General features: G+C 40.8%; 1 protein-coding gene across 9 annotated transcripts in view; it reads right to left on the minus strand.

Moving 5' to 3' along the window:
* LOC143861401 (uncharacterized) overlaps positions 1 to 20,114 on the minus strand; it is a 49,368-nt gene that overhangs the window by 10,618 nt on the left and 18,636 nt on the right. For all 9 annotated transcript variants that reach the window (XR_013239961.1, XR_013239962.1, XM_077372323.1 and 6 more), the window contains 5 exons: positions 15,691 to 15,773; positions 10,576 to 10,717; positions 10,401 to 10,484; positions 3,732 to 3,896; positions 3,559 to 3,646 (listed from right to left, as the gene is read on the minus strand). Coding sequence is in view for 7 of the 9 variants with exons in the window: in XM_077372323.1 (XP_077228438.1) it covers positions 3,559 to 3,646; positions 3,732 to 3,896; positions 10,401 to 10,484; positions 10,576 to 10,717; positions 15,691 to 15,773 (562 nt within the window). In the remaining 2 variants the exon portion in view is untranslated. The remainder of the gene's footprint in view (positions 1 to 3,558; positions 3,647 to 3,731; positions 3,897 to 10,400; positions 10,485 to 10,575; positions 10,718 to 15,690; positions 15,774 to 20,114) is intronic.

Genomic DNA, 20,114 nt, shown 5'->3' on the forward strand with positions numbered 1-20,114 from the left:
TCGATTGTGTATTGATGAGGATAAATTCTCTGGGGAAGTGGAGGCATTAGATATTCAAATAGTTATCCACGATCTCTTACGATATTCTTATTAACAGAAGCTCCATTGGTTATCTCTATGTTGGTATTATGAATTTTGGAGAAAGCATCAAGAGGTTCGAAAAGCTCCAAAGAAACATTCTTTGCGAAGGAGACGAGGAGAAGAAAATTAAACAACGAATGGGAAAGAGGTGTGGAAGCAAAAGAAGAGTGGTGAACATGGTGTTGGGGTAACGAGCATAAGAAAAACGGTTCTTTTGAGAAATGGCTTTGGCAGGTAAGGAGAAATAGGCAGTTCTTTGGGTCAAAATCATTTTGTGTAAGAATTGGGCTAGGCGAGTTGGTGGAAGGGGATGGGGGATTTACCATATAGGATACTTCCACCTAAGGTACCAGCTTAAGGGTGTGGAAATCCAGCCAATGGCCTTGGGGTTAATTTAATGAAGGGGTTAAGTTTAGGTTAAGGGAAGGGGAGGGCATTAGATTTGCGAGGATATAAAGTTTGGCCCTGTTCCGTTATGCCATTCTTAATCCTAGCATATATAGGATAAATGTATGTGTTGAAGAGAAAGAGAAGTATGACAGTATGAATGGGTCCTTCCTCAGCTAGATTTGTTGGAAAACATGCATCTCCCTCTCACATGTTAGATAAAAGGATACAATATCTAATATCTCAAGGAAGTTTTAGAATAAAATCTATCTTTTTCCACCCTATTTGTTCTTAGAGTGGAAGCCTTTTGTCAGGGGCTCTTGGTAGAAATTTGAATACGTGTGGTATGCCCAATAAAAGAGATTTTGGCTAGCTAATTGTTAAATTTTATGAAAAGAAGCAGAAGAACCGAAGGACCATCTTTCTCTTCATTGTAGGTGGATTATGGAATTAGGCACCCAACCACTAGAGCTTCAACATCCATTGCATTTTTTCGACAAAAGTGATAAACCTCTCCTTGGTGGGCATTCACTACATTTGTCGTCAAATGACGGATCCTTTGGACTTCGGAGGATAGCATTGTATTCGATTTTATGGGTATTGTGAACCAAGAGGAACAATAGAATTTTTGAGATTGCAACTCTTCGGCTGGGAGAACCATTGGCGATATCAGAGTCTCTATTGTTGGTTTAGCCCAATGCAAAGAAAACATTTTTTGAGTTTGATGGTTGCAGATGTAATTCATAATTGGAGACCCATATCCTTCTTCTTTTTTTAATCTAAGATAGTGGAAGTTGTGGCTAGATGGATCCACCAAACACTGGATTCTCTCACGTTGAATTACAGTGGAGCTTACGATGGTCATTTGAGTTTGTTTGAGGGTTGGATGAATGACAAGAAACTCGTGGGAAAGTTGAGAAGCTGTTCCAGGTTTGGAGTTAAGGACTCCATGAAGTAGACTCTATGGCTCTCCTTACTGCTCTACACTTGTTTAGGAAGTACTTATTGGATGGTTCTAAATCTCGACCGAAAATAACACGAAACAACCAACATGTTTCCATTTCCATTCCCATTGATGCGGAATCCTTCGGTAGACATATAGAGATATTGGTAACATTTCTGTCACGTTGACCTAAATGCTACCACTTAAGTATATAAATTACAGAACTCGGTCTACATGTCAAAAATCAGTATATAAATTACAGAACTTGGTCTACATATCAAAAATCAAACCCTACATCAAACGCTCTGGTAGGGACAAAAGAGTATGGATCTGGAACTCGGGAGGGGACTTCTCAGTTAAATCTTTTTATCATCATTTGGTGCCATGTTCTTCATCCTCTAAAGTATCCAAGGTATGGAGCACCCAAGCTCCTCCTAGGGTTCAAGCATTTACATGGGCGGCTATTCTTCGAAGAATTCAAACTGTGGATTTCCTAAGGAAGCGAAATATATTGATTATCGATCATTGTCCTTTGTGCATCGAAGAGGGGGAATCGGTAGACCACTTGTTATTGCAATGCAGGTTTGCTAGAGAGGTATGGAATAGATTAATTATCAAGATTTGGTGTAGCATGGGTTCTCCCAGCCAAGTTAGAGGATTTGTTTGATGATTAGGAATTGGTTCCATGGAAAGGTAAAGGGAAAATTCTTTGGAAGGTATCCTTTCTTGCCACAATATGGGTCGTTTGGAAAGAAAGAAATGAAAGGGTGTTCAAAGGATTCTCTAGGAGACACCTCTTTCTTTTTAATAAGGTCATTGCTCTCATTGTGTGTTGGGTGAGAATCATTCCTAGCTTTGCATTTGTGTCGGCATACAATCTTTGGTATGAGTGGAATGTGATATGCAATGGGGCTAGGGAAGCCTCAACTGTGGATCAGGTATGGGAACCTCCTATGCAAGGAACTTGGAAATTAAACTTTGATGGTTCAAGTTTGGGAAACCCAGGACCATCCAGAATTGGAGGCGTGTTGAGAGATGACCAAGGAAGAGTAATATGGGCTTACTCGGGACCTATTGGGTTCTCAGATGCAAACGAGGCTGAGGTGCGAGGAATTCACTATGGTATTAAGCTATTATCAAATGATGACCTCACTAAAGTTGAAATTGAAGGCGACTCAAAGAATGTGATTAGCTGGATTAGTGGATCACACTCAATTCCATGGAGATTTGCAGCGTGGCTTTATGAAATTCAAGACATTATCGGTGATTCTCACATACAAGCCTATCACGGAAAAAGACCTGCTAATGTTGTCGCTGACAAGTTAGCCAAGGATGAAGTCTCAAGGGAACGCATTCAGATATTTGATTTCCTCTCACCTTGATTTTTCTTCCTCTGTATTGTAGTGATATCCATTTGTACCTCTTCTTGGGCCTTTGGCCCCTTTAATATATGATACTTACTATTAAAGAAAAAACATGTAAAAAATCGCCTCTTAAATTTCACCAAGCCCTGCATAATGCTACCACTTCAGTTTTTCAGATAATTCCATTTTAAATTTCTATTATTTGCATGCATTTCCATAAACTTTCATGATTTGACCAGATTTCCACCGAAATCAATGACTGAAACCAACATTTTCCATTTCCATGGCAACTAACATGAATACCAAAACCACCATTTAAAACCTTGCTTGTCAGGCACAATTTCTATTGAGGGACTTGTTGGATGTGATTTCATGAGTATCTCAACCGATTCGATTAGGGCACTAACTAAATTTTATTATGTTGATCGTTGTCCTATGTAAAGTTCTTTTGCCTGTTGCCAAGCACATACCACCTAGTGCTAATGACATGGCAGACTTGCAAGCCATTGATGGGCTGGCACTCGTGTTCTTTATTCAATACAAGATGTAGTTAGAATCATGGATTTAAATTTCGGTTTCGGTCCCTACTGAAACCAAATTTATTTATTTTTCAAATTTCGGTCATTTCAGCAGAAATTTTTACAATTTCGGCCGAAATCCGAAATTTTCAGATTTCGGTCCCAACTAAAATCAGAAATTTAAAACAATGGTTAGAATGCAGTATCAATGTAACTAAATATACCACCAAATTGCCGCTAATTTCTAAGAGCTCATGAAACTAACCATCAATTATGTCTAAACTTTGTAAAGTGCTGATTGCTGACTCAATAAGTCCATCTGTATGTGAAAATAAGCCACCTAGCAGAGCAACCTGATAATTTAAACAGAAGATATTGTTGAAGGATAGACATTTGAGTAGATTATAATGTCAAATAAACAAGAAGGAAATGTGTAACCTCTGAAGTTTCGAGATAAAGATTCATACGCCCAATAATAGCTGCAACAGAAGGTATTGTCACTTCATTGAATGCTATACAAGATTTGACAAAGCCCAAAAACTGTTCCTTTGAAACCTTAATAGCTTTAATTGCTAAATAATTGCTCGAGTGCACAAGAGTTTCCTATCAGTGGACAGCAAGTTAGAAATAAGAATTAGTGCAAGAAATAGATGAAATAGTAAGGTTTGAAACCACATTCATGATATCAAAGCCATCTGCAATCATATTGAAATGAAGGAAATAGACAACTCATTTACTTCCATCAGTAATGATAAGAACTAGGATTGGACCATACCATTCCAATAAATGTTGCGTACAATGTATTTAAGAAATAGAGATTCGTCCTCTCAACCATTAATTGATAGAATGAACAATAGGAACTTTAATATGATTGTTGGAATATGTAACTTGCCTAAGGGCATTTAGGACTTTGTACATTCCTTTATGTTTTAGTATAAAGATATGAGTCAGGGGGAGATAATCCTAACTCATTTATTTTCTCTGTCTAAACTTTCGGTTAACATGGTATCAAAGCCTTAGGGTTTTCTGACCCCTAGGGTTCTCTATCAGCCTCCATCTTCTCCGCCACCCCCCCCCCCCCCACCCCTCTCGCCGCGAAACCCAACTCCGGGCCAAGTTTCATCCGAGGCACACCGGCACGCTATCTTTTTCCTCCTGACAAGGAGTCGTTCTCTCCGAGCCGAAGGCACTAGGCCCTCCCTCCCGCCACGTTTCTCCTCCCCTGCGCATAGCTCCTGGTCCTGTACCCCCCCCCCCCCCCCCCCCCCCCCCCGGCATTTTCTACCCAGGGCGGCCAAGAACGAGGATTTGCAACCCCCCAAAATTTTCCAAGAAAATATTTTCTCCCTAACTTGGAAAACTTCTTCCAGGATCGAGGATTTGCACCAAAATTTTCCAGGAAAATAATTTCTCACCAACTCGAAAAATCTTTTCCAAGACCGAGGATTTGCACCCCCCCCCCCCCCAAAATCACTTTCCTGGAAATAAGTTTCCAGGGCTGCGTTTCGCCTCGCATCAGAATTATTTTTTTTCCAGCCCCCAATTCCTAGGTTTGTTGGTAAGCCTCACACCCCAAGTTTTTCAACCCACATCATTTTTCCTTCTCTTCCTTTCATCCCTTGGTAAACCCTACCACTCTTTTCTCCATGTTATTATGTGTTAGATCTTCATCTCTTACCCTACTTTGATTCTAGTTTGTCTTTGCGGCTCCCCTCTGTGCCTCATGGCTTCCCTCTTGTCAAGCTTCGTCGATGCCCGTCATTCTTGGAGCCGCGTCTAGCTTTCTTGGCGTATCCTAGTTTGCCCACCTATTCTGTTATCTCTTGTTATTCGTCTTGGTTTGGATTGTCTGTTTCTTTCTTGCTTGTTGTTATGGAGGAGGTGCTTGACAATCCTTCCACAGGAGTGGCTCCTGGTATTCGTCTGACACCCTCTTTGGCGTCTTCTCCGTCATCATCTCTCTCTGTGGATGGATCATTCCCACATATCACTACTGTTAAGTTGGATGGGGCAAACTACATTACTTGGAAAGCAGCCGTCGAGAAGTATCTTATTACCCGTGGGAAAGCCCACGTCATTCGTCATGATCCTCCTCTTACGACGGATCCCACCTTTGAACGATGGGAACAGGAGGATGCTCTTGTTTGTACCCTTCTGTGGCAGAGTATGGCCCCTCACGTCTCTGGGCCCTTGATGCTTCTGCCTACTGCGAAACGGATCTGGGATCAGGTTACTCTTCTTTACTCTGGCGTGGCAAACATTAGTCGGATATGCTCTACCTATTCTGAGTGGGTGCGTTTCCGCCGTGGTGATCTTCCTCTTGCCACCCATTACAGCCAATTCGTTGGCCTCTGTCAGCAGCTTGATGTTTACATGCCGCTTACCACGGATCTCACAGAGGCTGCTCGTCAGAGGGATCAGATCTATGTTGTCCAGTACCTTAAGAGTTTGGGTCCAGAGTACATGCATCTTCGTCAGCAGATTATCGGTTCTGGCGCTATTCCTTCCCTTACTGAGGTTTACTCCCGTGTCCAGCAATGCTCTCCTGGTGATCCAGTGATATCTGTTCCTATTGATAGTTCTGCTCTCGCGACCTATGATGGCAGTACTCGCCCGCCTCGTGGTGGAGCCTCCTCTGGTCGTGGTCGTGGCCGTGCCGGCCGTGGTGGTGGTCGTTCTGGTGGTGGTCGTGGCCATTTTTTTTGCACTCACTGTCAGCGCGAGGGACATTATATTGATCATTGCTATACCCTGCATCCCGAGCTTCGTTAGGCACGCTCGGCTCACATGGGTGCTACTACTGCTTCGGCTTCAGATTGCGCTCCCTCTGCTTCTGTTCCTGCACCAGCTGATTCCACCTATACATTATCCCGTGCCGATTATGAGGAATTCCAGCGTCTGCGGCTCAGTTCTCGTCCTCCCTCTGCAGGTTTCGCCCAGCCAGGTAGTTCACCCACTACCCTTCTATCTAGCTCAGGGTCATGGATCATTGACTCTGGCGCATCCAATCACCTGACTGGTAACTCTTCTCAGCTTCATTCTTTTCGCTCTTTCTCGTCTCCCTCTCAGTCTATCACCCTTGCTGATGGGTCCACTACACCTATCACTGGTGTTGGTCATATCTCCCCTCATCCTGCTCTTACCTTATCTTCTGTTTTATGTGTACCAAAATCACCATTTAGTTTACTTTCAGTTAGCCAAATTTCTAAATCTCTTCAATGTTCTGTCTCATTTTTCCCATCTTACTATTTGTTTCAGGATCTCTCGACTGGGAAGACGATTGGAACGGGTCGTGAGGTAGATGGACTCTATCGTCTTGACTGCCGGCTGCCTACTGTCTTACATAGCTCTGTGGATACATTTCAGTGGCATTGTCGCCTGGGGCATCCTTCACTTCAGCGGCTGCAGCAGACTTCTCTGGTTCCCGGATCTTTTTCTAGTTTTCAATGTGAGTCCTGTGAACTCGGGAAGCACCGTCGTGTGTCGTTTCCGTCCCGGATCATTAGTCGAGTGTCTAGTCCATTTGAATTAGTCCATTCTGATGTATGGGGACCCTCTAGGGTCGCGTCTAGTACTGGCTTTCGGTATTTTATTGTGTTTATTGATGACTTCTCACGCATGACCTGGTTATATTTACTGAAGAGTCGATCCGACGTGTTCTTTGCTTTTCGTACATTTCATTCTGAAATTAAGAATCAATATAATTGCAATATTAAATGTCTTCGTACTGACAATGCTAGAGAATATTTTTCTGATACTAATGGCTTTCAATCCTATCTCTCCCAACATGGGATTTTACATCAGTCTTCATGTGCATACACATCTCAACAGAATGGTGTTGCTGAGAGGAAACTTCGTTATTTGCTTGAAGTAGGTCGCACTCTTCTTTTTCAGATGGGTGTTCCTAAGGCATACTGGAGTGATGCCCTTCTCACGGCGTGTTTCTTAGCAAATCGCCTTCCTTCCTCTGTCTTAGAGGGTGCCTCTTCTTTCGAGATTTTATCTCGTGGTAAGAAACAGTTTCCTCTGACACCTCGTGTAATTGGATGCGTTTGTTTTGTTCATCACCTTGGACCTGGCCGTGACAAACTCGATCTCCGGTCTGAGCGTTGTGTCTTTCTGGGGTATTCCCGAACGCAGAAAGGCTATCGTTGCTATAGCCCTCGTCTGCGTCGCTGGTTTGTCTCAGCCGATGTTACGTTCTTTGAGTCTGAGGCATTCTTCCAACATGGCGCGGCATCTTTCGCCCCTTCTCTCGAGTCCGAGGTCTCGCTTCCCTTACCAGATCTACCTGCTTCTCTTCTGTCATCTCCTATTTCCGTGCGGCCAGCTTCTGCAGCTTTTACTTCTTCTGCCACGTTGGAGAAGCCAGCTCCACCTAAAAGAACAGCTCGAATAGCATCTACTAATATAAAATTACACAGCAGTATCAGCGGCGCCAAGTTACAGATAGGTCTCTTCTACCTCTCGCACAATCATCTTCTGAGCCGATGATTCCTCTCTCCCGCTCTCAGGATCTTCTCTTCCGCCTTCCTCTGTTGTTTCTGATTCTCCTATTGCATCTCGTACGAGATCCCGTTCCACTGCACATCCTATTTCGAATTTTGTTTCTTATGATAAGCTCACCAGTACCTTCCAGAGCTTTGTTTCCACCTTGTCTTCTATGTCTTTACCACAGTCAGTGGCTGAGCCTCTTGACCATCCTGGCTGGCGTGATACTATGAACCTAGAAATGAGCGCTCTTCATAGTAATGATACATGGGATCTGGTTTCCCTACCCGCTGGTGCCCGTCCTGCTGGTTGTCGATGAGTTTTCTCCATCAAATACCTCCCTGATGGTACTGTCGAGCGCTTAAAAGCACGGTTAGTCGCAAAATGATACACTCAGACTTTTGGTGTTGACTACACTGAGACCTTCAGTCCAGTTGCGAAAATTCCCTCTGTCCGTGTGCTCCTGTCTCTTGCTGTTAATCATAGCTGGCCCCTTCATCAGCTGGATGTGAAGAATGCCTTCCTCCATGGCGACCTGACTGAGGAGGTGTATATGGAGCAACCACCAGGGTTTGTTGCTCAGGGGGAGACTTCCTCCTACGTGTGTCGCCTACGCAAGTCACTCTATGGCCTCAAACAACTCCGCGTGCATGGTTTGGGAGATTCAGTGAGGCAGTCATGCGCTTTGGCATGAAACAATGAGCAATGGATCACTCAGTCTTCAGTTATCACTCTTCAGCTGGGTGTATTTTGTTGATAGTTTATGTGGATGACATAATCATCACAGGGAGCAATTCACAAGGTATACAACGTTTGAAAACCTTCTTGCAAAAGGAATTCTCTACTAAGGATTTGGGCCAGCTCAGGTATTTCTTGGGGATAGAGGTTGCTCGTTCTTCTAGAGGCTTGTTCCTATCACAGAGAAAGTATGTCTTGGACTTGCTAAAAGAAACAGGCAATCTTGGAGTTAAACCAGCTTCTGCACCCATGGATCCTAATGTGAAACTCGTTTCAGAAGAAGGAGAGTTGTTGGAGGATCCTGGCAGGTATCGCAGGCTTGTCAGTAAACTTATATATCTCACGGTTACTCGGCCAGATACTTCATATGTTGTTGGAGTTGTCAGTCAGTATATGAGCTCTCCACGTACTTCTCACTGGGCTGCGGTGACACAGATTCTCAAGTATTTGAAAGGGGCTCCAGGGAAGGGATTGATGTTCAAAAGACATGGCCATATGAAAGTTGAAGGCTTCTCTGAAGCAGATTGTGCTGGATCCCCAGCAGATAGACGGTCCACCACTGGGTATTGTACATTTGTAGGTGGCAATCTTGTTTCATGGAAGAGTAAGAAGCATGATGTTATAGCTAAGTCCAGTGCACAGGCTGAATACAGGGCAATAGCACAGACAAGCACAGAACTTATTTGGCTACGTTCACTTCTTTCTGAAATTGGCTTCATTTCATCTTCTCCTTCGCAGCTTTATTGCGACAACAAAGCTGCAATATACATTGCCAACAATCCAGTCTTCCACGAGCGCACCAAGCATATTGAAGTGGATTGTCATTTTATCCGTCAAAGAATCCAGAAAAGAGAGATTTGCACTGTGTTTACTCAGTCAGGGGACCAATTAGCTGATATGTTTACAAAGTCCTTAAATAAGTCAAAATTGAGTGATATATGTAACAAGCTAGGAATGTATGATATCTACATTCTAGCTTGAGGGGGAGTGTTGGAATATGTAACTTGCCTAAGGGCATTTAGGACTTTGTACATTCCTTTATGTTTTAGTATAAAGATATGAGTCAGGGGGAGATAACCCTAACTCATTTATTTTCTCTGTCTAAACTTTCGGTTAACAATGTTGTCTGTGAGATTGAATTAAGATAAATAACAATAAAAATTCACAAATTGTAGATTAAAATTTTTTTTAAAAAAAACTATTTTTCTGTTTTTGAATAGTGCAAGTGTCCTGAAGAAAAAATGTAAAACATGTCTATACATAAAGGTAGTTTAGGCTTCAAAGAGACTGAAACCTGTGCTGGTTATATTGCCAGGATAATGGGTTTCTCCGTAAAATGAATAATATTAAATTACAAAAACAAACAATGGTAGGATAAATATTAGAATAGATGCACTCAGAACACCATGATGCAGTATGAATCTAGTAATGCAGAAGTTACTTGCCAACTCGTAACCAAAAGCTAGGCTTTCTGAAAGTTATTCTTTTATTCTTTTCTGCTTGTTGGCCCTAGCCGACTATTTCTGAACCGATTCAGGTTGGATGTATTGTGGGCTATTGCAAGGCAGTTGTCTAGCGATAAGGGCTCCATATTGCTGGAGGTATTTGAACACGAGACCTTAGACAAGGTTCATGAACCCTTACCACAAACACAACATTTAGGCAATCTTTTCCTGTTTCTCCCTGCAAGGTTAATATGTTAATTGTCCGTAACCTGTTGAGCTTTCCAAGGATTCTTTCGGTGAAAAAGAATAATGAATGTATTCAATTTGACAATTTGGGACTAACGAGCAATATAAGTGCAAATCCAATTTTCTATATATTAGAGGTTTGAACAAAAAAAACCAACAGGTTATCATGATAGATGTGAATACAAACCTTGAGCTCATTAATGCTACCAAAAGCTGCGCGGCATTCAACTAAAAATGCTAGATGGCGTTCCAAATCAGCTCCAAAGTCAACCTAAAGTAAATGAGCATTCATAATTGTCACCCAGTGATCCTCAACACCATAATATAGTTCTAAAGTATAAATGGAAAATATAAAAAATTACCATTGAGACAAAATATGAAATGAGGCGCCCTGTCTGTTGATGATCATCATCTCTGATGCTTGAAAAGTCCATACCATCGTGAAGGGCTTGAGAAATTTCAAAAAGCAACCCTATAATTGTGGCATCATGAATGTAACTGCCTCTGTCCAATAAAAGTGGGACAAAATGTAACTGACATGGAATATTTCCCACAGCTTGAATTATTTCTAGACCCAAATTACATGGATACATAAATTTCTTTTACACTGAAAAATGAAAAGTTCCTATGATTAATCAATAATAGAGAACCATAATAATCATAAGTTTCCATATCTTATGATTTAATTAACAGTGGAGAACCAAAATAGTCATAGTGACTACCATTCATAAGCAGCCTATAATTAACAAACATTTAATTGTCTTGACCTTTTCAATAGTACCGTCGTATAAAAATATCTTAAACATAAATTTGGAGACGTTCAGGTTTGGGGAATCCAGGATATTTGTAATAGTGTTGAGAGAGTAAACATAAATTTGTTCAAGAATGGGAGCCTTCTCCTCCGGATTTCGTAAAACTCAACTTTGATGGCTCTAGTTTGGGGAATCCAGGTGCTACAGGAGTTGGGGGTGTTCTGAGGAATGAATTTGGAGAAATTCTTTGGACCTTTGCGGGGCTTATTCGGGTGGCAGATGCTGTAGAAGCAGAGGTGCGTGCAGTATATCAAGGTATGGAGCTTGTAAAGAAAAATCATAATGTTAAGATCGTGGTAGAAGGGATTCATTGAATGTCATTCAATGGCTCAAAGGCCCTCAAAAACCGTCGTGGAGATTTGATAGGTGGTTTGATGAGCTGTTTGACTGGGTGAAGTCCTTAGAGGCAGTATTCCTTCATGTTCGGCGCTCTGCTAATCAGGTAGCAGATGGGTTAGCTAGAGAGGGAGTTTTGAAGCAAGCACTTTTCTACACCCTCCCACCGTAATGATATATATTTGTAAATTTGGAGTGTGGGTGTTTTTAATTTCTCTTTTGTAATCTGACCATCTCAATCTTTCTTTTAATATATTTGGCTATCATTTCAAAAAATAAATAAAATCTAAAACATTACCATGCTATCTGGTAATAATGAGCACATAAATATGCATTAAATCAAAGTCAGATGTTCAAAAAATGTGGCGTTGATAAAGCAAAGTGCAATAATAAATGAGTGGGTATCATGAGAATCCAAATACGATGGTCTAGATGAGAAGACGGCCAACCCCCCTAGGACCTGGGCACCTAAATGTTACCTAGGCACCTAAGGAGACACCCAACTATATGCACGTGTGTGACTAGAACACACACACACACACACACACATATATATATAATTTTTTATAACCGTGTTTTCAAACAGAGTAACAGCTTACTTGCATTATGACTACTAAAATTTACATATAGTTTATGGCATAAGGTTGATAAAATTGATGTAGTTAGGGGCACTTTAATCTTTCCATGTAAATAAAAGTGTTGAGTCATAATCTATGATTCGTGGACACTTTACATTTTCAGCACAGACCCGTTTCGATAAGGACACGGATGTGGATGCGCATCGACACGTCCACGGAATTTTCGGGTTTCTAGTCATTCCTCCTTCGTTATGCAAGAGATGCAAAAAGTTCATTTTCCTCCTTCCGTACGGTAAACAACAAACATCAAGAGAAATTTTCCGTAAGTTTTTGTTTCCTCTTTTCCTCCTTTGTTGCGGCAAACAGCAAACAATACAAACAAATATTATAGTTTGTTTTTCCTCAGCAAACAATGCGCAAAAATTAATTCTAGATCATCACGGCACCACACTAAATCTTTCCTCTTTGTAATACTTTCTTGTCATTAATCTATTTCCTCTTTCATATTTACTTTCCCCTTTCCCTTTCGTATTAAACTATTAATACACACACACATATACATTAAACTATTAATACACACACACATATACATATCCCTCTCCGTAAAGCTTTCTCCTCGATCCAATTTGCGATTTGTGCCGCTACTGTTGGAGATTGGCGTGACTTGATTGCAATTTGCGTTGCCGCTGTTGGAGATTAACGCGACTATTGCAGCAGCTCCACTGATATGCCTTAGCTCTAAACCGCCTCCCCCTTCTCTCCCCACCCCCTCTCAAGTGAGAAATCATAGCCCCGTTTTCTCCAATCTTAAACCCATCTATTAGCCCCCTAGCACATTTTTTTTTACATCAATCTACTCAGAGTCTCAGGCACAATCACAAAAGAGGAAATCGATGACACTGAAGACAAATCGAAACTTCTTAACTTATTAATTCCTACTCCTAGTTAAGGCTTTGGAAAATTTGGAAATCGAAGAAGTGCTTATTTTAGAGAAAAGGAGACAAAGGATCACCTTCTAAGACCTCTAGAAGACATAAAAAGCCTTTAGGGGCACCACTGAGAATGACAGAAAACCACGTGGATGATAAGCATTTCATGATCCAAAATCTCCATTTACTGCCAAACCCCATTCTGCCTAGCAAGTAATCAAGGCAGTCCCATTCTACTCAGTCGTATGCTTTTTCCATATCCAAATTACAAACAATGCCCCTTGCTCCCTATGATTTGTGGACACGGACACGAGTGTCGCGTGTCGACACGGACACGGAGTGTCGGACATGGCAAACTCCCAAAATTTAGAAACGGGGACACAGCTAAAATAGAAAGTACATATAGTCATGATTGTGGACACAGATTCGTGTGCTAAGTTTCGACACGGATACAAGGTATCTGACATGGAAACCCCTAAATATCTAGAAATAGTGGCACAATCATACACGTACACACACATATAAAGTTACTGACACTTCTAGCAGTACACTTAAAAATTTCTAAAGGAGTGTCAACACAGGTGGACACGGGTGTCGTGTCAGACACGACACAACACGTGTGTCAGCAATAAATTCGAAGTGTCGGCCAAATCATAGCTTGCTCCTATCTTAGAGTAGAAATCCACGGCCTCGTTTGCTACCAAAGAACAATCAAGTATTTTCCTATCCAAGCCGGACTGGCTAGGAGAAATAATCAAGGGGAGGATCCATTTCAATCGTTCTGCTAAAACTTTAGCAAGTACCCTGTACAAACATCCCACGAATCTAAAAGGAAGGAATCTGCAACTTTTGATGCCCCTCTCAATTTCGGAATCAGGGCAATGAAAGTAGCGCTTGTTCCTTTATCTAGATCCATTCCATCATGAAATTCTTTGAAAAAATCTCATAATGTCTTCCTTTACGAAATTCCAACAACTTTGAAAAAATGCGAGGCAAAAACAGTCGGGTGCTCATGCTTTGTCCCTACAGAAGGAAAACACCCCTTTTCTATTTCCTCCTCTGAGAAAGGCTTTACCAAGCTTGCCTCAAAATCCTAGTGACTGCGTAATCCCAGACCATTGATTTCTGCCCTGCTCCAATTTGACATCTTAGTCTCTTGAATACACAAAATTTGGTTTGTAATTCCTAACCAACTCCGTGACATGAGCCTTTTTCTCTAAAGAGCCCCATTCACATTCCATGATAGAATCTTCATTGATTACAACTTCTAAATTTTCCTTTCCCCTTGGAAGAACCTCTGTCTCCCATTTCCTTTCCTTTTGCATTCAGCTTTCTTTGATTTGTCCCATCGAAGTTAATCCCTGACTGTAGCCTTGTCAATTCCCTTAACATATTCTTTGTCGTTTCCAAATTGTTCGAGTATGATAGATCTCTTTGTTGAAACTCTCTTAATTTTGCCTGTCTAAAGAAACCCCTTAAGCTCTCTTCCAATCCACAAAGGCTAAGCCTAATATCTTGCTAGTTGACAAAACATGTTTTATGAAAATCTCCACTTCATCTGCTTCTGGATTCTGCCATGCAATCGGGATTATATCCTCCTCCGGTTGAAATATTATAGCCAAGCTGTCATAATTTCCTTCACCTTCTGTTTCTTTGTGTGCTCCATCTTTTTGTATCTAGACACTATAGGGCTTCTTATTTTGTATTATCTGGAATATCTAAAGTTGCGTCTAAAGGATTTACATCATTTTATGTTTCTATATTATCTCTTTAATAATGTAGATAGTTCTGGAGAAAGAAGTCTCTTCTAGTCACCAATAAGTGGTCTTTCTATTGGGAACCTCTTAGCTGTTCATGTGCACATGTTTCGTTTAGTGGGCTCCCAACAAAGAATGCACGACAATGTAGCTGGCTCATGCTACAAACATCGAGCCAACAAATGATGTACCCGACAACCAATGGGATTGAATGCGAGATTTTTGGATCATTAGCTAGTCAAAATGTAGTCCATCCATTGGTGGGTCTTAGTTGATCAAACATGTGCCAGGTGTACTACTAGGATATTCCTATAGGAAGTATCTATTAGCGACTCATAGAAAACTCTATCCCATAGTTTTATTGTGCTTCTATTTATGTGGACTTTCTTTTACACGTTTTGTATTTAAATGAACCAATATTAACCATGGTTTTAAATTTCCACCGAAACTGACATGAAACGACCGAACTGTTTCTGTTTCCATCCCCACCGAAATGCATACCGAGATTGAAACACATACCGAAACCAAAACTGTGTGTTAGTGGTATATTATACCCATATATGTCTTCTTTTTTAATGGTAAATACCCGTATATGTTAAATTATTATATTTATATAAATTGCATGTGAAATGAGGCGTGAGTATTATGTGTGAAGATTTATATGAATTACATGCGAAATGTGTTATGTATAAATTTATCCGACATGTCCAACAACGCCTGTATGTCACAACGTGTTCAACGTTGTTAAACCATTGTGGGTAGTTTTTTGCTTATGTGATGGATTTATATTGTGTATCTGTGCTTATTCTAGGACTTCCTGAAGTTTCCTCTTAAATGTTCATCATTTGAAAATGTTTCCATTTCCTTCATGACGAACATGCATACCGAAACCGAAACTCGAAAACTTGGCATCAACACATCTTTCAATATTAGGATATAGTTATATGCATGTTGGAAAGTGGGGTTGCCTTTGTTTACTCTCTCATGTCTGCATCAGAACTAAAACATGTTTCCATCTCTAAATTCCATATGTTAGAGAAATGGCGCAATTAATTGGAATCATACCTTGTTGCCTTAATAAGGATATGCCTATTGACCATGTTCCTTGAGCTTCCATGCATCACATCCAAGATCTCCATAAAGTGATTCTACAAAACAGCACATAACATTATAAGAAATGATCTTGAATTTTTTTCTTGTGGGCATTAAGTTTTTACATTAACGGTTAATCTGAGCTCATTGGCAAAGTTTAGAAGTGACTGAGACAGACAATAAATGAGATAAACCAGTCAGGACCTGCCATTCAAAAAAACAGTAGGGACCTAACAATAAACTTTAGCTGCAAATAACAATTCAATAGAACCATGTGGACGATAGGTGTCAACAAATAGAATTAGCAAAAACACTGAAAGAAGAAGGATCACACATCCTCCCTCACTTGGTTTGTCATAACCCACGAAAGGGTAGTAGCCTTAAGTGAACATAAAACCAAAATACATTTAATAATCCATAATATTTTGGGATCTCAGTAACCAAAATCTCCATCAAATGAGTAACTTCAACTCAAGAAATCCAATTTTCATTCACTCCCCACCCCTCTCCAAAGTCCAAACCGGATCTTGCTACCATAATGAGCTGTTGATTCCATGATTACATAGGGTCCGACATTAATTCAAACCCCTTTCTACTTGTAACTTTATAAACTTTAAAGTTTAGATAGACCTAATCACATAAAGAGCACACTTATGCAAATTTTGAAAATTTTTACATAGGCCTTAAAAAACTTACTATGGGTGGGTTCCAATGAGGGTATATATGGGGTAAAACATCTGTTTACCCCTTACACAAAAGTAGTAGCATAGATGGTTATCTTGCTTATATGATGGTTTCTAAGTGTGCATTTCTGATTATTCTAGAATTTCATAAAGTTTCATCTTAAATTTCCATCATTTGCATGTATTTCCATAAAATTCTATGATTTTATAGGATTTCTGTCAAAATCTATGACAGAAACTGGGAACCAATAATATGCATATCAAAACTGTCATTTAAAACCTTGAATATCTCTGTCTTTCAAACACATTGCAAGGAGTGCCAATGCTATGGAGAATTAGTTGGGCAGGGATGGAATGGACACTGTTAGACTTGAAATTGGCATATGGTGCCAGTATACTGATTCAGTTGTATCCTTGTCTTATTTATTATTTTAGTTATCTCGTGATCTTGTCCTACTTTTTTTGGTTAGGCAGCAGTGCTTCAAAGGATACAAACCATCGACTTCCTAAGATAAAGAAATATTTTGATAGTCAACCATTGTGCCCTTTGTATGGAGGATGGCGAAACGGTGGATCACCTTCTAGTTCGCTGCAAAGTGGCTATGCAGTGGCTACATGGGGCTGATTAATGGCTAGATTCGAGATAGCTTGAGTGTGCCCAGCTAAATTCACGGGGGCTATGGGCTCCATGGAAGAAAAAAGGCAAGATGCTTTGGCAAGTTTGCTTTTTAGCTATGATCTGGGTGCTTTGGAAAGAACGCAATGCAAGGACCTTTAAGGGAAACTCGACGGGAGCACAGTTCTATTTAATAAGGTGATTGCTTTAACTATATATTGGGTTAAAACCAAGGTTGCCAAGGCGGGAATCGAAAGCGGGATTCGAAGGCTCCTGGGATGGTTGGAAGCGGGAATCGTGGGTATGCCAGAGATTCGACGGGGATTCGACGGGGATTCGCCGGGGATTCGCTGAGAGTCGTGGGGAGTTGGGATTCGCTGGGGATTCGCAGGGAATCGCCTGGGAATCGGGGTTCCTATAAAGTGGGAATCGGGGTTTCCATAAATTGGGAATCGGGGTTCCCAAAATTGGGAATCGGGGATTCGAATCGAATCACGGTTCGGATTCGCAATTCGGGGATTCGCGAATCCCCAACTCCAGGAACGAATCCTGCTTCTCTGGTTAAAACGTTAGAATGCTTCAGATTTGTATCGGCATATGATCTTTGGCATCGTTGCAAAGAAATATGCATCGGATCTTCAAATAATTCCAAAGTAGGTCAGAGGTGGTCGGCGCCTACGCAAGGAATTTTAAAATTGAATTTCGACGGCTCTAGCGCTAGTAATCCGGGTCCTTCAGGTATCGGGGATCTATTGAGGGATGAAAGTGGAGGTGTACTATGGGCTTTTAGAGGTCCTATCGGAGTAGCGGACTCCAACGAGGCAGAAGTACGCACTGTACATCATGTGATTAAATTGCTCCAAAATGTAGACCTAGATAAAGTGATCGTCAAAGGTGACACTCTCTTTACGTCATTAGGTGGTTAAGTAAGAAGGTCAAAGGGAGCTCCGTGGAGATTCTCCTCACTGTTTGATGAGATTCGGGACAGGATAGGGATGGAAGCTATTTCTTTCAACCATGTAAAGAGGTCGGCAAATGGGGAGGCGGATAAATTGGCCAGAGACGGTGTTTCTAGGGAGAGCATTGAATTTTTTTTATTTTCTTCCCCCCTAGTTTTCTTCTTTTCTTTATCCTTTTTCTGTTGTATCATCCTTTTGTATTTGTGGGGATTGTCTTGATCCTTTTGGTTTCAATAAAATTATCCTTACCATTCAAAAAAAGAAAGCAAGTGTAGAGTACTATTTCTAAAATACTATAATTGTACACAAACAAAATAGGGACGGCATTGTAACTTCCGTAACTCCAGTCCACTCAACTTGGTTTTTTACACAAGAACTTGCATTTTCTGCCTTTGTTTGTGTCATATGGCATAGGGAGGTAGTGGAAGGCTTTTAAAGCTTTCAGGGGTAATGGCTTTTCTATGTGGTTGATGGAAGATTTGACTTCCATGATGTTTCTGATTGGGCCAGTTACCAATAAATTAAAAAATATGCAGTATTTAAGAATAAGTATTATGAAGAAAACTAATGCCCCGATATGCAAAAAAGTGTGTTGAATCCCTGCCTTGCAATGGCAACTCAATGATGAAATGCATGTAGTAGTTAAAGGGAACTGTGTCCCTTCAGTTCTTATATTATGTTATATGCATACATTGGTTTGATTTACTTTTCACAGAACAGACAACATATTCTTTTTCCATAAAACATATCAAAGTGCAAAAATGCTAAAGACTGTCATTACATAAGAAAACAAAGAATGCATCCCAATATTAAATTGAGAAGCATGAAATATATCGCTAGGATGCCACATGTTGAGTGATCTTCCTTTGTGGCACCTTATACATGGTATTAAATTTCGGCCGGGACCAAAATTTAAAACCGAAACCATAATTTAAAATTTCCGTCTGAAATTATAAGATCTACACCAAAATTTCCACCAAAACCGAAATTTCATTTCTCAGCTGAGGCTGAAACCAGAACCAAAACCAAAACCAAAACCGAAACCGAAACTGAAACTGAAATGTCAAAACAATCAATTTCATTTTTTTGGAAAATCAAATCCAATGAAGTTCGTGTGATATTCATAGTAACGGAATAACCACGTTAAATGCCTATGATAAAAATTATACACAAGCTGATAAGTCTGTTTTTGTGAAAGATTGCTACGAGCGTATTGCAGGTAAAGTTATATGGCACCCTCTTTTTCGTCGGAACTTCTTTGATCGCGAATTGCCCTCGGTGACCAATCTACTTCAGATCCTTGATCAGGTTTATATCAGCTTTTCAGGGGAAGACAGAAGGTTGTGGGTATTAACTTCTTCAGGCGGTTTTTCGGTCAAGTCTTTCTATAATCGTCTGTTGCCTTTTGAGGTAAATGCCCTGCTAGCAAAGGTGTGGAAATCAAAGGCTCCCCCTAGAGTATGTTTCTTTGGATGGTCAGCGTTAAGAAATAGAATACAAACAGTGGACTTTCTGAGAAAGAGGAATATGCTGATTATTGATCACTGTACTATGTGTATTGAATCAGGGGAGTCGGTAGACCATATTTTCATCCACTGTCGAGTAGCTAGGGAGGTTTGGGGGAGGATTTTAGCAAGGTTTGGCATCAAATGGGAGTTTCCCTCCTCTCTTCAAGACTTGTTTGCCGGCTGGACATGCACACCTTGGGGCAGAAAAGGCAAGCGGTTGTGGTGGCTCTCTTTGATGGCTTTTTTATGGGTTATCTGGACTGAAAGGAACTCTCGAGTTTTTGAAGGGAAAGCCAAATCCCCTTACTTTCTATTCATTAAGATCATTGCTCTTACTATCTCTTGGGCTCGAGCACTTCCGTTATTCCGATTCGTTTCGGCCTTTGAATTGTGGGAAGGGTGGGGTGTGGTTTGCAATAGCCAGGAAATTATGAATGTATCCAATCAGCAATGGTGCCCTCCTCATGAAGGGATCGTCAAATTAAATTTCGATGGATCAAGTTTGGGCAACCCTGGCCCTGCAGGGATTGGTGGAGTATTAAGAGATAGTAATGGTGGGGTACTTAAGGCTTTTTCTGGTCCAATCGGTACAGCAGATTCAAATGAAGCGGAGGTAAGGGCAGCGCATCAA

The sequence above is a fragment of the Tasmannia lanceolata genome, unplaced genomic scaffold (assembly GCF_043159265.1).
Source record: "Tasmannia lanceolata isolate RefF3 unplaced genomic scaffold, GAP_Taslan_0.1 ptg000037l, whole genome shotgun sequence".
NCBI lineage: Eukaryota > Viridiplantae > Streptophyta > Magnoliopsida > Canellales > Winteraceae > Tasmannia > Tasmannia lanceolata.